The 16207-nt window shown below is 36.3% G+C and overlaps 1 protein-coding gene and 1 long non-coding RNA gene across 7 annotated transcripts in view; one reads left to right on the plus strand and one right to left on the minus strand.

The window, feature by feature from the left end:
• Nucleotides 1-1095: 1095 nt before the first annotated feature.
• LOC140695992 (uncharacterized) lies at nt 1096-4633 on the minus strand. Its single transcript, XR_012071893.1, has 4 exons — nt 4382-4633; nt 3647-3731; nt 2888-2984; nt 1096-1468 (listed from the first exon to the last, which is right to left on the minus strand). It is a non-coding gene; the product is annotated as an uncharacterized lncRNA (long non-coding RNA).
• Nucleotides 4634-5444: 811 nt separating this feature from the next.
• The window catches only part of ELAVL2 (ELAV like RNA binding protein 2), a 150858-nt gene continuing 140095 nt past the window's right edge, over nt 5445-16207 (plus strand). For 4 of the 6 annotated variants that reach the window (XM_072959291.1, XM_072959293.1, XM_031677028.2 and 1 more), the window contains exons 1-2: nt 5445-5529; nt 5798-5895. Coding sequence is in view for 2 of the 6 variants with exons in the window: in XM_031677028.2 (XP_031532888.1) it covers nt 5869-5895 (27 nt within the window). In the remaining 4 variants the exon portion in view is untranslated. Of the gene's footprint in view, nt 5530-5797; nt 5896-16207 lie in introns of those variants that run through there. The other 2 variants (XM_072959294.1, XM_072959298.1) reach the window with 1 other exon arrangement.

A 16207-nucleotide genomic window follows, 5' to 3' on the forward strand; every position in this document is an offset into this window, starting at 1 on the left:
TGAGTAGTAAGGTTGGAGCTCAAATGAAATTGTCTGCTTCAGAATCTTATTGGTGACATTATTTTGTTTTGCTGTTTATACTTAAAAAAAAACAACAAAAGTAAGATGATAGTACAAAAATGGCTTGAATCAATTGAACACTGAGCCTGTTTCAGAATAAGAAATTTATGACTGAATGGAATGGGAAAGGTCGAAATGAAACATGTTTTAGTCAAAGAAATTGCAACTGAACATAGCTGTGAAATTGATGAGTTTAGCTAACATGGGTGACCAAGTGTGTGGCCCTCCACAGTCATCTTGAGAAGATAATATGCTTATTTAAACCATACTATCATTGCTGCAACACATTTTATATCTGATTATTTGTGTACATACCTAGTTTGTTTTTTTTTAACAATAACAAAAATGTGTATTATCCACTTTGTAAGTGATTGCTTACTTAATTTACTAGATTTTACTCTGAACTTTTTGGATATTTTCCAAAATCAAATTCAATCTTCAGAGTACATATTTTTTGACGTTGCTGATGTTCCCTAAAATTGTGATTCAGATTCTGAACATAGTTCATAAAAAAGAGCATTTAAAATTGTTTTGGCTATGGCAGTAAACTAGAGCCATCAATTAAATAAGTGTTTACAGTTTTCCAAGGTGAGTATTATGAATATTTCAATATGAGTAACTTCCAAGGTGACTATGCCTATATATTTGAAAATAAAAGCAAAGAGAAATTTTATTATGAAAGGAAAGGGGAAGACATTTGTATTAGACCAACTTTAAGCTCAGTTTATTGTAATTATGAGACTTTCTCAAAAAGAATTGTCAGATTACAAGATTTCCTCAGCTAGATGGTCCTTACAAGCCCACTCCTGGTTCGGTAATTTGAGCAGATCATTCCACCCCCTACCCCAACCCAGTGCCAGTGACCTGCTTATGGGTGAAGTCTCAGGAGAAATCATTTACCCAGAATTCTTCAAAATGGCTGACATCCAGAGTTATTTGAAAAATCAACAGATTTCATTTATAAGCAGGAAACCACAACACCAGTAGTGGATATATCCATTAGGAAAGCTTTGAGTTACAGAATATTCAGCTAAATAGAGATTAAATAAAGAAATTTATTTTTTCACTTAAAACAAAAAGTGCAAAGTTCAGCAGTCCACGAATAATTGAGCAGCTCAAATATGCCATCAGGAATCCAAGTTCTTCTCACCTTTCTTCTCCACCTTCTTTCAGGGATTGGCCTTCAATTTACTACTTTGTAATTGCAGGATGGTTGCTCCACCTCCAGATGTCACACAGTACTCGGGTAGAAAGAAGGGAATAGGGCACAGGCGCAGAAAAAAGAAAAAAGTGGTGGAAGCTGTGTCTATTCCTCTTTCATCAAGAAAGCAAGTTTTTCCATAAGACCCCTCAGCAAATATGTATTCACATTTAATTTTCCAGAAACGTGTCAAGCAGCCACAATTACCTGCAAGGAAAATTGGAAAATTCAACTTTCTAGTCTCTAAATTAGAATAAGACAAGGAGGGAAGTTTGAGAATTTGTGTTGAGTGAGCCCAATTTCTATGTTTGTCTCAATAGAGCTTATATTTTACTAGGTGATATGTTTTCACAATTTGTGTCATTAAATCATCACAACAGTAAGAGTTGGTCCTAGCTCTTTTAATTTTACTTAACAGGGAAGTGTAGTCTAGCAGTGGTAAAGAGAATTGTCCAAGTCATCAAGCTTATAAGCACTGGAACCAATTTCTATATGACTCCAGAAACCCTGCTATCTAACATGGACAAAGAAATCACAACAGCACAAAATTAGTGCTTTCCCAAAGACTGAGTATTACACTTGCCCTTAAAAAGGCAATATGCAGGAAATCCTTTAGATTCCTTATTGGATTGTTGCACAACCATCTTGTTGTTACCTGTAACAAAACTTACTGAGAAGTTCCTAAAAGGGAAGAGCCAAGGTCACTTGAGATTAACCACTGTATTCCATTAGTCATGGAAGCCTTAGCATGATTCTCCACATTTACCCACTGGTGGGAGATTTATAGGCAGTAAGTAACTCATGTAATAGCTAGCTTATATATTTTCCAGACTTGGTTTGCTTTTATTGATTATAATCTAGTTCTTGATGTATGCCAAAGAAACTATGTTGTCCTCTATTTTTCCCTGCCACATATAGCAAGGAAAATAAATTAGGCCTCTAATCATAATAAAATACATTTAATAAAAATAGAAAGTAGAACGTATTACCTTCTTCAGGTATTAAACATTCTCTTTTCAGAGTGTACTAATGCTTTCATATAGGTTATTATGGAATGGCTAGAAAATTTTGGTAGGATACACACTTTTGCAGAATGGTACTTTTTTAAAAAAACATATCTACAGTTTTTCTTTGAGCTTGACATCTGCTTCTCTCCTAGAAAAATTTCAATTTACATTTATGTATATGATTCTTGCTAATTTAGTACAACTGTGTTCCACACTAGGCTCAAGTTCTCCTCATTAATGCTGAGTGAGTTGATACGTCTTAATAATCTCCAACTGTGTTAACTTGTCCCAGGTGCAATCTTATGTTTCACAAGGTTAATACATTTAATGCATACATTTACTGGAGCTGTTTTTATCACATCTTAAAATTTTCATTTGTTAAAAGAGCCAGTTTCCAAATTTATTGTTCGTTTCCTTAGAGTGTTTTTCAAAGGATCAAGGAAAACACCTCAATTCCATTAGTTAGCATTCCCATTCCTTCCATCTTTCCTCTCCTAACAGTTGTAGTTCTAGGTTGGAGAAGCAGGGAGGGAGGTCAGAGAAAAGTGAACTTAGTATATATATTCCATAATGTCTTCAAAATTGTTGAAAAGGTCATGGGGGTGTAGGGAGAACTTACCCAGCCAGCTAATGAGCTATTCTTTTTAAAACACCCTGTAGTTTTCAATGAGGAGAATACTTCAGGCAAAAATACTTAGTATCTTGCCCATCTAGGTCTTGAAGAAATGGAGAGCTTTAATAACAATATAAACTTTTACTCTTTATTATTACACATAAAATTAATTACATACTACAAAAGCCATTCGAGCTGTCTCCATTCACAACTGTTTTTATGAACTAACCCTTTTTACACTATGCAAAGTATTAGTAAAACAATGTAGGAGGAAATATCTTTTTAAAAAGTTGTTGATTCTCTTAAAAGTTATTTAAATAGAAATAATTATTTTATTAAATATATATTACTTCTTATTCACTAAGGTATATCTGTAAGGAGTTTTTCTAAGCGTGCTTTAAGTCGGTGTTTCTGTAATTCAATAAATTAATGTAATCGTTTAATTTACATTTCTCACTTATTCCAACTGGTCTTTTCTCCTCCTCAACCTTCCCCCCTTTATTTAATTATAAGAAATAAATGAACATAAGTCGGAAGTATCTTCAAATCACAGAATTGAAAAAAAGTTGTGAAAAGTAATTGGTTATAAAAAGAGGAAGGTTCTGTGCCCTCGAAGGCTTATAAGAACTGAAAGAACCACATAAAGTCAACACTACACCTTTTAAAGTTCCCCCCTCTATGCTGAAAGTCTCTGACAAGATTTCTGCTTCCTATCGCTAAAAGTTGTTTCTTATTAGAAACAATTAAAAGCTTCGGTTCTTTTACCTTCCCTATGGATCAGAAGCTCTTTGAAGAGTGGCATAAAAATCTTCTGTACTGCTCTCTCACGGCCCAGAACAGGCTGCACAACCTATATATACAAATTTTAAGTGGTTAATAAATAGCTGGCATAAAAAGAGATGCTTCATTAGACATAAATGTCCTGTTTTCTCTCTGCTTCTTGTTTCTCTTAGCTCCTATAAATGAATCAGAAAATACAGAAGTCGATTACAGAGTATCAGAGAGTGGTGCTCCATAAACTCTGATAAGCGTAAACATCCACGCGGTTCCAGAGAAATAGCTCAAGGATGTTTGGAACAGGTGCTTTGTAGCCACATCAAGAGTAGATAGCATCACAGTTAGTAGGAAGTGGAAAGTTGAGTGTAAAATAACAGTCTGTCTGTCCCCGTAGAGAAATAAAGTACCCTGTAAGGCTTTCATATACTTGAAAAAACAGTCCCTGTCAACTGGATTCTTCAGACCATTAACACAATTGGAAGAAGGAAAAAAAAAGTATCCGCGAACATTTTCAATGGGGTCAATGGGGCGGTAGCGAAGCAAAGATTCAAGACTCTCCTCAAAGGGGGCTAAAGGAGAGACTTTTTACTTGCTTTCTGCCTTCCGGGAGCAGCACGGGCTAGAGGGAGAAAGGAGTGTGACTGGTAGGGGGTGTCAGGTCTGGAGGGAGGGGAGAGGAAGAGGCGGGGTCGAGTTCCCGAAATCCGTGACTTCGCCGCGCACCTGCGGTGGCGGCGTTCGCCGAGGAGGGAGCGGCCCAGAACTAGCCAGCGGGACCAGGCGTTGGTCCGAGGGGTACCCAACGGCTGGGGACGGAACCCCAGGCCCCCCCCGTCTCGGATCCGGAACGCTCTCCAGCACCCCGGCAGCCCCTCCCCGGCCGATCGGGCTTTCGGTCTGCGCGCAGGGTTCTTCCCCTAGTGGCCCCGCAGTCAGGGTGCAGGACCCCTCCTGCGTTCTTCTCCCGGGCTGGGGCCCCTCGGGTTGCCTTTATTCGCCTTCCTCACCCTGCGGCCCACCCCTCAGTCGGTCCCGGGCCCTTCCGAGGAACGCGGCGCGCAGGGTGAGCCCGTCCCGCGCCTCTCAGAGCGGCGCAGAGGCGGCGGTGCGAGTTGGCCGCCAGTTGTAAACTACTGGCCGGTTAACGTCCCGCTCGCTCCCCCACCCACCCCATCCCACTCTTCTCGTCTCCCTCTTCCGCCTGGATTTTTCAATTTTACGATCTTCTCTTTCCTGAAGGATAAATTCGCTATCCGTAATCTGTTCAGATGAAAATGGCCCGATGGTTTTCATACTTTTTTGAACGCTGACTGCAGAAAATCCCATAGGGAGGTGGGGAAAGAAGAAACTGCGCGTTCGTGTGTGTGTGTGTGTGTGTGTGTGTGTGTGTGTGTGTGTGTGTGTGTATGAGAGGGGCAGAGAGAGAGAGAAAGAGAGAAAGAATGACTGAGACTACCCGACGTAGGGGGAGGGCAGGGGGCTTCCCTCTCCCGGAGGACAGACAGAATGATACATACTGTCATTAACAGTTTTGACCCACCCAGACCCCACCCTTCGGTTGCATCCATCACACAGTCATTACAAAGGGGCAGCTCTGTCATACTGCTTGCCCTGCTCCTGGGGCTCTCGGGCTGGCTTAATGAGGTGCACCCAGCCGGGGCTATTGTGCAGCGCGAATGAGGCAAGAACGAGACGGCAACGATCCTAGCAGCTGCTCGCAGCAGCCCCGCAGCAGCAGCCAAATCCAGACCTCAAGTGGATGGATGCCTCTGGAAGTGTTTTCCTGAACGAACCCATCAGGCAGTGGACGACTGTGGCAGGGCTAGTGAACTTAGATGGGGCATCCTCTTCTGCAGTTGAGCTGGCTGGAGGCAAGTGCAGTCACTCGGGTAATCGCGGGGGTGCTGGGGACGGGGGAGGTGATGGTGGTGATTTTAAGCCCATCCTCAGTCAAAAGACGGATCAATTTCCCTTACAACCACTCAACTCTCCCCTTTACCTTTTGTTTTGTTAGCTTGGCTTTTTGCACCCCCACCCCCTCCCTGGTGTGGTCTGAACCTTGCGTCTTGCTCTGGGGTTTGTGCATTTTAATGTAATTCTGATTGGTGCATGTTCTCTCCTTTTTGTTGTGATTACTAGAGATACTTTAGTCCTGCCTTCCCAGTTCTGCGCCCTGCACAAGCAGTTTTGAAAAATTAAGTGCAAAAAGCATGACAAAGCAATATGAGGTTGCCGTGGTAAGTGAACTTTTAAACAAAAAATTACCATTTCTTCTCGTGTGTTCGGTCTGTGGGAGGTTTGAAGGGGTTTCATCATACACAAAGGGCTGGGAGTTGGGAGGAGGGGTCAGTGAAACAAAAAAATACTAGTTTTATTTTTTTCTTTACTGTGGTCAGTAGACATGTTCCATGTTTATCTGTTTGATACTCCTGGAATCGCAATGGGCTTGATGCATTTAAAGTGGGTGAAAGTTGGCAGTGGAGGTGCAGGGGAGGGAAGAGAAAGGAACTAGGTTATTGTCTAGTTTCAAAACAGCCGAGCAGTTCTGACTTCCTGAACTGAGCACAGTAGCTGGGTCATTCCTGATCAAAATCCTTAAGGAGAGGAGGAACAGTGGGGTCACTCCAAGTTACTGCAACTATCTCTGTGCCCTCACCTGCACTGTTAGACCTCTTCCTTTCTTCCTGACATTTCCTGAGGTAGCAACTTTAGAAACCATCATTCTTAGACAAATTTTAAACGCTAAGTGATAGATAATACATTTGGAAAGTTTTGGTCTTGAAAGGTTTGAGGCTGGAGAAAGGGCTTGCTTGCTATCCTCCTTCCCACTTCTCCCTTCTCCCTGCCTCCACCCTCCCCTCTTTTTAAACTAAAAGGAACAGATTCATTTAAGGGTCCTTTCTCAATGTCCTCTCCGAATACCTTTTATTTGTTTTAAAATTGGAGGTATATTTTAGGGAAGGATATCTCAGTTTTGCCCCTTTGTCTCATCAACTTTCTGAGAATAACTATCCAGACTTAATATTTGTGGTAAAATAAACAATTTAAAGTTTGGTAAAAGGTTCAGCCTTTCCTCTGGAAAATTCTAAATTGTTTGGCCAGCTCTGCACTTAAGAACAAAACAAAAACAGAAACAGTAAACGCTCAGTAGTCTTAACTTTTTCTGTTTGTGAATCTAGTTGCCTTTTAACTTGTCAAGGGCTGTTGCCATGGAGATGACTTGGATGCCCTTTATTAGAATGGACCTGCACATTCTCTGATGAGCAAGGCCATCTAAGTTTTCTCATTTGAAGGATGGGTTGGAAGCCAAAATGCTTCCTTGAAAGGAATTCTTCACATGTTTTGTTGAAACCATTCTTAACTTTCATTTACCTATGTGCAGATATAATTGTATGTGCTTGCATTTCTTAAAATCTATTCTGAAATAGATTTTTTTAAGTTATAAGTGTTTGATCATAAGAAACATAGGTAAAAATTTTTAACAAATAAAGACATATTTTATTGGACATATAGTTTAATAACTTATTTTAACAACTGGCTTATTTTTTTGCCTATTATACATGAAGTTACAGTTTCTATTACAGGGAAATGATACCTTATACAGTTAACTTCCAAAGTCATCACTATTGCTTTTAGTCTTGCTATTTGCAATCACTGTCCATCCTTAAAACAGTTTTCAGTTTGAGAGCTTAAACACCAAATGACTAAACTGTTGATACAAGAGCAATAAATCCAGTAAAACTGTGAAAAAGAATCTCACAAGTGTTTATATTATAATATAGTATTTTATATATTTTTAGAATATAAATTTAAATCCCATTTCAATTTGAAAGTTTGCTTTTCTTGTGTACTGATATTCTTAGAGTACAGATAGTCAACTAACAGTGTTTTGTTTTTAACTGTATAATTTATTTTGGACCATACTATTCAACTCTCATACTTGTTTAATTTAAATATGTGGCCTCTACATATGTAAAATAAAATTGCTGTGATACTTGAATTGAGAACATGTTTAATCAGAGTTATTTCATCATACTCATAGTCTTAAACAAACCCTCAACTTCACTTTTCATTTATACATTAAAACTACTGTTTCAGTTGAAGACAATCATAACAATTATTATGTAAAATAAGTTGTATAATTGAAAGTTGTCTTCTAAATGAAAATTAATGATGGTGCATATGTTTAGTTTTCTATAAAAGTACTTAGACTAAAGCTGTATCTTCCTGGCACTTTCACTTACTAATACCATAATTCTGTGCCAATTGTAGGTTTGCTAAATATTCTCAATATGGAAATTGTATTATATCAGAATGTAATACTATAATAATCCATTTCTTTCTCCAGTGTTCTAATTATGTTATTGACACGTTAGAAATACATGGGCCATGTTCTGATATATTTCCCTAAACCTCAGTCCATTGGAATAAATTTTACAAATAACGGAAAGCTTATAATGTTCATAAGAACAAAATTCTAAGTGTTTTCAATTAAGTAGTATTTCTGTACTCTTATAGAAATAGTCAATGCTTTCCTTAACGATGACTCATTTAAAATGAATAGATATCATAAATAAAAAAAAGAAAAATGGATGAGATGTAGAGAGTGGATGGAGGTAATTGGTAATGTTACATTGTAGGTTTTACCTCTTATACTCTATCTTGGGCATGAGAAGTGCCTACAAGCAAAAAACGGAAAAAAGGAATGGCTGAAGTGATACTATGATTTTAAAAATTCAAAAATAACTTTCATTTATTCCTTCTATTTAGTATTAAACTTACTATGTATCTTTTATCAGATACACAATGTGAAATAGCTAAGAAGTTAACTTTAATAGTTAACATATCTTTTCTACCTACCATGATCCAGGTCATGTATGTAAGTGCTTTGCATATATTATCTCAGTTAATCTTCAGAACACTGTAGGCAGTAGGCTTTAGTATGGTTAGAAACTGAGTAGTTAAGGTCATGCAGCTCACAAACTATTAAGTGAGGTTTTGAATCTAAATCTGTTTGATGCTAAACTTGGGTCCAAAATCAGGCAAAATGAGAATCAAATAATAGAAAATGGGAGATAATTTACTAAATTGGGAGACATCATCCATATAAAACCCTACATAATCTCTACAAATTCCAAACATAGGAATGACTACCTGTTAATCTTGGCACTTTCCTTAATAAAACCTTTTGAAGAAAAGAAATCTTACTGAAATATTCCTAACTATATCCCCAAATTAGGTTTGGATACATTAGGCTGGATTCACTGGTTGTTTCTTTTGGGGGAGAATAATAAAGAATTTGTTGTGTTCTCCATCCTAGTGCAAAAATAAACAAAAGGAGAGGAGGATTAAATAAATTTTAAAGACAGAAGTGTTTTCAAACATGTTTCAACATATTTGAAACATATGCAACATATACAAGTATGTACCAACAGTTTAATAAAAGGAAAGACAAACTGAAAACCCAGGTTCCCTTAAAAATAAGGGACTTAAAATCAAATAAGCAGAATGACTTTTTTCATTTTACCAACTCAAATGGGATTTAATTTTTCATTTTAAAGACTTTAAAAATTCAGTTACAATAACATTTGTTAAAGTAATGAAATATATGATCTGACAAGTAGCAAATCATTTCATGATTTTTTTTGCCATACATTCATCTTCTAAGTTAAAGTTTAATCAGTTAACCTTTACCCTAATTATTCAGTGAATAGGAGCCTCCGTTTTTTAACTGCCTTCATTTAGTGAACAAAAGAGACATAAAGATAGAAGTGACACAGAAAACAAAAAGTTTCAAATGGGGCCTTGTTTTATGATTCTTTTTTAAATATGAAAGGTGATAGACTCTGAAATACTAGGGGAAATCCTTTCCCTTTAAAAAGTTCTAATTTTGTTCTCTTTTATTTATAAAATCTTTGAATGTGAGATATTGAAACATATTATTACATCTACTCAGGTTTATTTATTATTAACTTCAATCTGCAAAAATAGAGATATTAAGATTTTATCAAGATAATCCTCTCAAGTCCCCCTAAGTACCAATAAAAAAATGTTTAAGGACATCATTTACATTCAACAGAAAATTGCTCAGTTTTTCACTTTCACCTGAGAAGAAATGAAAGCACTTAGAATAATTCTGTCTGCCCTTTATGCAATAGATAGCCTCCTCAGTTGCTTTGTGTAGACCTTTTTTTTTTTCTTTAAATTGGGTTACTATTTTTTTTTAATGCAGAGAGGAAAGGGCATTTGAATTAATGTTCCTGTTAAATGAGGAATTTTTAAAAAACTGATTTATCCACTTTGTAAGTTGATTTTTTAAAAGTGAAATTATCCAGATCTACTATGTTTAAACCCCATTACTGTGAGAATTCCAATAGCTTTTTTAAAAGTCTGAGAATTGTGGACTTTTAAGAACCATGTTTTAAAGGGGAGAATTGTGAGGCTTAAACATTTGAAATCCCCAAATAGTCTAGCAGTCAGTCACATATAACTCAATTGTACTTCGCTTTGATCTTGGAGATCATACCTTGACATACCCTCGGATTTTTACCCCCCAAACCTAATTCTAGTTATTTGCCTCATTAAGTAAAATTCAGACTGAGTTTTTATCATAGTTCATAAAATATTTGTGTAATTTTATATTTTATCCTTGATTTGGAAATTTACATCACAGTACCATGTACTAAAATCCAAGGATTGTATCTAGACAACTTTCTTTCCCTTCAAATTCATCAAAGTACACAAGTCTGTATATATAAATAATAAATATAAATAAATATGCATATATAAAAAGTGATGGTTATATTAGTATGTAGCAAAAAAAGTTATTAAAGCAGTTTTTTAGTTTTAAATTTATTGTATAATGCCAGAAAACTGAATTTGATCTAATGGCAAGAATATTGACATTTATTATTAGCTAAAAAGAAAAAAAGAAATATAAAGCAAATGAAACCTGAAGTCAATACCATTAAAGAAATGAGAACTCAACTTTTTGAGTGTTTCCAGTAAAAATAACCATTGGACACATTATGGGTATTTAATAAAATCTAAAAAAAAAAAAAAGTCAGTATCCTTTGTTAAAGATAAGGAGAATGAGGATTGGTATACAAATCTAGACTTTGGGTTTCTAATTTCTCGGTGCTTAATTTATCACCATTAAATCTGATATTATGGCAGAGATAGTATTTAATATATGTTTGATTCTCATCATAGGCACCATAACATTTTGATATGTCTTAGAATACAAAAATTATATACTTCACTCAACAAACATTATTGTATGCTTACGAGGTTTAAGGTACAATGCTAGAGCCCAGGGATACCCTGCTGGAAAAGATGGTTTTGCTGTCAAGTAACGCAGTCTGTGTAGGAGACAGACATGTCAAGAAATGGTTATAATGCAGTGAGATAATTGCTATCAGAGGTGTGTACAAAGTGCTTTTAGAAAGACAGAGTAAGCTATTGCCAATATGCCTGCAATTGGCTTTAGTGTGTATATTCAGGAAGTGCTTCCCATTGGAGGTGAAGTTTTGAGTACTGACTTTATTTCCATTAAAAAATGTAATAGCGCAACTACAAATAATATAAAGAAAGGTGGAAGTATATATTTTCCTAGTCTTTACATTTTGATATGTACTTATGATGAGGGACAACAAGTTTTCTGTTTAGGATACTGAATTTTTCAAGATTCATTAGTGTAATTTCTCAGATACACTGCCTTTGACAAATGTGCACAGCCGGGAAAGCCTTTAATATATTGATTATGTTAATGTTTTGTTGCCAGTAGAATAATAGATAAAGCAAAGGCTCCATTTTTATTCTTCTGTGCCGTACCAAAAAAAAAAAAGAAGTATCTTGTAAACCGTGAAAGGCACACAAAAGCAAAAGTAATTAAATAACATAAATGGTGAGAGAGATTGCCTGTGATCTGGGCTAGAATTAGAAAGGGGGATGTAAGGAAGAGGTTATTTGAGAGGAGATGATATGAAAATGTTTTAAAATAGGAAAGAGTTCTGCTTCATAACAATAGGTTATCAACTTTAGCGATTTCACTTTCCTTTGTAGTGCTTTCACATTTACAAGGGAGGAGGAAAGTACTATTAATCTCAAATTTTCCTTATTTATGATTAAATTTCATCATTGATCAGACTAAAACCACCCTATTTCTTTTTTACACTTCCAAATGCATGAAAAATCTTCACTTCAGAGTGATTACTACTTCATGTGAATACCATTTTGCATTTTGCTTTCTGATATCTTGACAATACAATTTAGCCCATTCCTGCTGGGATTCTCTCCTGGCAACAATTTTTTTACTTTCTTGTGTTCATTTGTAGGAAAATCCTCTCAACATTGTCATATGTATTATTTTATAGGAAGGAAGCATGTAAAATACTCTTGAACTCATTTTACTTGTGAGTTTGAATAGCATTCAGATTAGAATGATTTTCCCAGAATTTTATAGGCTTGCCCAATCCAGCTGTATATTTTATATGCTAATGTAAATTCTATTTTTGTTCCCCTTGGGGGTTTAAGTGATTATAATTGTTGCTCTTCAAAAGCCAAACAGATGATGATTGCTGCTTCAGGAGTATACCAAAAGAAACTGGCTTTCATTAAACCTGCTCATCCACTTCATAATTATCTCCATTTTATCTAGCTAAGAAGCAGGAAAAAATGGCAAGTACAGTTCATTGAAGCCAGTTCAGTTATTTAAACATCGCTTTATTGAACTAGCAGGAGGTGTTAAAGTAGGGGGAATGTTTTCATCCTAGCACTGATATGTAGCCAGTGGCCCAACTCAAGAGTTAGTTGAGCATCAAATGCCAGAGGCCACAGGGAATGAAAGGGGAGATATTTTGAGCAATTCTGAGAGGTGTCCTCTAGTGGATACAGTAAATAGTACTGCAGTGGCAGCTATTCTGAAAGTCTTTTTTGCTTGTTCTTCTTTCTCTGCATTCAAAATGGAGTTAGTTATTTAGTATCCATTAAGAAACACTCAAAAATATACCCTAAGTGAAAAGGAAATTTCCTATAAAACGTAAAGAAAAGGGAGTAGATCTGTATAAAGTCTAAAAGGATGCCAAATCCTGAGACTGACCACATCCAAAGTCCTTCAGGGAATTCTTATGATCACATGAGCCTTGTCATTCTCACCCTGGATCAGAAAGCAGATTTTTATGGAGGTCAGTTTTCCTCACCTGAGAGACTATTTCCTCCATCAGGTGACACAGGGTCTCTGAGTTAAATGTGCCCCAGTCAGAGGGAGAAGGTGGAGGGGTGGGATTGGAATTGGGCTGCACTGGGACATATTTCTGACCACATATATTGCTGGCTGTCCTCCTAATGGATCAGTGAGGGTCCTTGAACCCTCACTCAGAGGAGTAGAAAAGTGCCAGGGTCAACAGCTGTTCAAGCTTCCAGCTGTGAAAAAGCAATTCTCTGCTAGTTAAATGAAAAATTCTGCAAGGGCTTTCTCCTCTAAAATTTCAAAGAGCCACATTTTAGAAACCAATTGTCTAAGTCTAGACTTAGATAAAACATTACATTCACAAACAAACAAAAACAATGGAAGGTTTCACTTTTTCTACAGATTTTCATTTCATGTTCTGTGATAGTTCAATTTCAGGCAATTTCATTATCTTACAACTTGATTTTGAAACTTTTGAGGAATCATGTTGAAAAAGAAAAAAAGGAAAGTTTACTTAATAAGAAAAAGAAAATATATTCCTAAAAGGCTTTGGATAATTTGTTAGAAAGTTGTGTATGTTAAAAAAAAATTATTTTTTCACTCAATTCTTATGCCACAGCAATAAGCATTTTTTCTAGTTTTTTTTATATGTAATCTTATTTTGGCTTCACAATAACCTCATAAAGTAAGAACAGCAAATACTATAATTTCATTTTATATATAGAAACATAGAGATTTATAAATGGTTTTAAAACTAAAATTTGAGCATACCAGCTTCTGGAACAACCTCTTAAACAACATCCCCTTTATCTGTCAACAGCTTGACAATTCACGATGTTGAATTCAAGCTAGACTGTAGAGTCATTTCTAAACCCCGAGGTGGGGTGGAGCATAGAATGTTGCTAGATCATATGTATTTTCCCAATGAACTTTTAGGTGAATTTGCATTCTTAGGTCCAAGGAGAGGGTCTATCAATGGGCAGCTCTCTACAAACTCTCTAAATTCAAAATTCTATCTGGTGGTATGGCAGTATTGGAATTTTCTTGGATTCCTGTATAGAGATATGCCAGGGTATGAATAACTCTGATTGCCTACCAACAAGAAGGCCTATAAAAGCCAGAAGTCTGAAAATATACCAGCTGCATCTAAAGTTGCCCTAAGCAAAAATGGGGAATGATTGGTTATCTCACATTCCCATCACCTTCTCTTGATGCCTCTAGGACCTGGTTATCCTTTATTCCTCTAGGCTTGTACCACCCTTTTACTGACATTGCCAAAACCCAAGGTCTACGAGGACAGTCTCTTCCTTCCAAGGTGACAGACAGGTTGTTAATGTAATAAATTAATTGTCACTAATGGGAAGATTTTAAGGAGAGTCCTGGTTTCAGTTAATATTTAAAAGTTGCTCCCAGGGAATGTTAAACAATCATGGTGAGTAATTCAGTGTGGTCATGTCAGGTCAAAATATATATGTTTCTGGTAGTTGCTTTTCTTAACCATGTGGCACTCCTCGATCTCTATCACTCAGGAGACTGCTTACTTATCTTGAAATAGGACAGTCAGAAATGTACTTAACTGGAAAATATAATGCTGAAAAAAATTGATTTGATAGTATTGGCTTATCTGCCTATGTTTATTAAATAGAAGCAAAAGCTGCAAGACATATTAAACCCTAAAATAAATCCATGCCAATAAAATGACTCTGTAATTTCCCAGGGTTACCTCACATGTCTGTTCTTTCATCATAATAACGGGAACTTGTGGAAAATCATGCTTACTCTGTGACCTCACAGACATATGAATGTAAATACAATCTTTTAAAAGTTTCCCAGTTAAATCTCTTTCCATATAACACTAAGTACGTATTTGGCAATTATTCCAATGAATCTGCTCAACAGAGATTGCCGAACCAAAATAGTTCAAGCCAGTCTACTTTAACTCTGTATTAACTGAGCAACTGAAAAAAATCTGTACCTTATTTGCTTTAAATGAATGGTTCATCAGAATCATCCATGGAGGTTTTCATAAACACGTCTGTTCAGACCTCAGCTCAGAATTACTGAGTAGAATTACTCCTGGATGAGACCAGGCATCTGTACTTTCCAAGAAAAACTCCCATGCTTGGGTTGAGGCATTGATGCACAGCCATGTGTGAGAACCACTGGGCTTTTGTCTCAACCAGTTCACTGAAGAGCCACTCTGTGCCGGGTACTCTCCTAAACACTTGACAAGTATTTTCTCACTCAGTTCTCACAACATCCCTAAAAGGTGGCTATTACTTTTATACTCACTTTACCAATGAGAAAGCTGAGTCTTGGAGAGGTCAGACAACATGCCTAGAGCCATAGATCAAGGACAGGGAGAAGCAGGACTAGAATCCAGGTCTGTTCGAATACTCTGAACTGCTTGTACAGCCCTGAAAAGGTCTTTTTAATATACAGATTGAAAATGTATGGCTGCATTTTATAGCTGTAATTTCCAACCTAGAAGGCTCTATTTTGCTGCTTTGATTACCCTAAGATTATCCAGAACATACTGGGATTGTTTCATTTTGTGGCCTTAAAAGAGAGCTGTTATATTCATGTGAGAGGACACGTGGTCTGATAGGTAAAAGATACTTTAAAATATTGGTAAAATGTTTTGCTTTCTTTGTATAAAGGTCACAGATGACTTTCTACCTTAGTTCTTTTTTTTTATTTATTTAAGTACAGTCAGTTACAATGTGTCAATTTCTGGTCTACCTTAGTTCTTAATTTAGAAACTCAGGAGCTGCCATAAGCTACCTTTTGATTTTGTGGCTAAAAGGCATTCAGAAATGAGACAATGTTAGAAGAGCACGATTCTTCTGCCAGGTTCATTCTTATCAAAAAGAAGATTTTAAAATTGTGCAATATCATTGCTGAGAAATGCAGTTTCCAGTGTGGAATATGTCATTTTAGGATATGTTCTTTCTGATTTGGGTCTGACGCCATTATTTAGAGTAGTGATGACTCATGTCTAGAACTGAAATCTGTTTTTCATGGGTTTATACATTTTTCCCCTTGAATTGCACCAAAAATGGTTTTTTAATTGGCTTTAACTCATGCCCAATAAATTGGATGAAAATTGATTGCCGCAGTCATGTTTGGTTTAAAATTATTCAAGACTGCACCACGAGTCAAACGAGTGTGTGAGCCAGGGCGGCCGCACTTTATGTCCTTTGTTTATGACGAATGACTTTTTCTGGAAATGGTCATGATTCATATCTAAAACTTAATATATGTTCCCAATTTATAAAGCCTAAAAAGATAGTAACCGAGTCATGTTAAAACACATTATATTAAAAAATAAAGTTCTCTTATTTTGATATTATTTCTTA

Source organism: Vicugna pacos, chromosome 4 (assembly GCF_048564905.1).
Source record: "Vicugna pacos chromosome 4, VicPac4, whole genome shotgun sequence".
NCBI lineage: Eukaryota > Metazoa > Chordata > Mammalia > Artiodactyla > Camelidae > Vicugna > Vicugna pacos.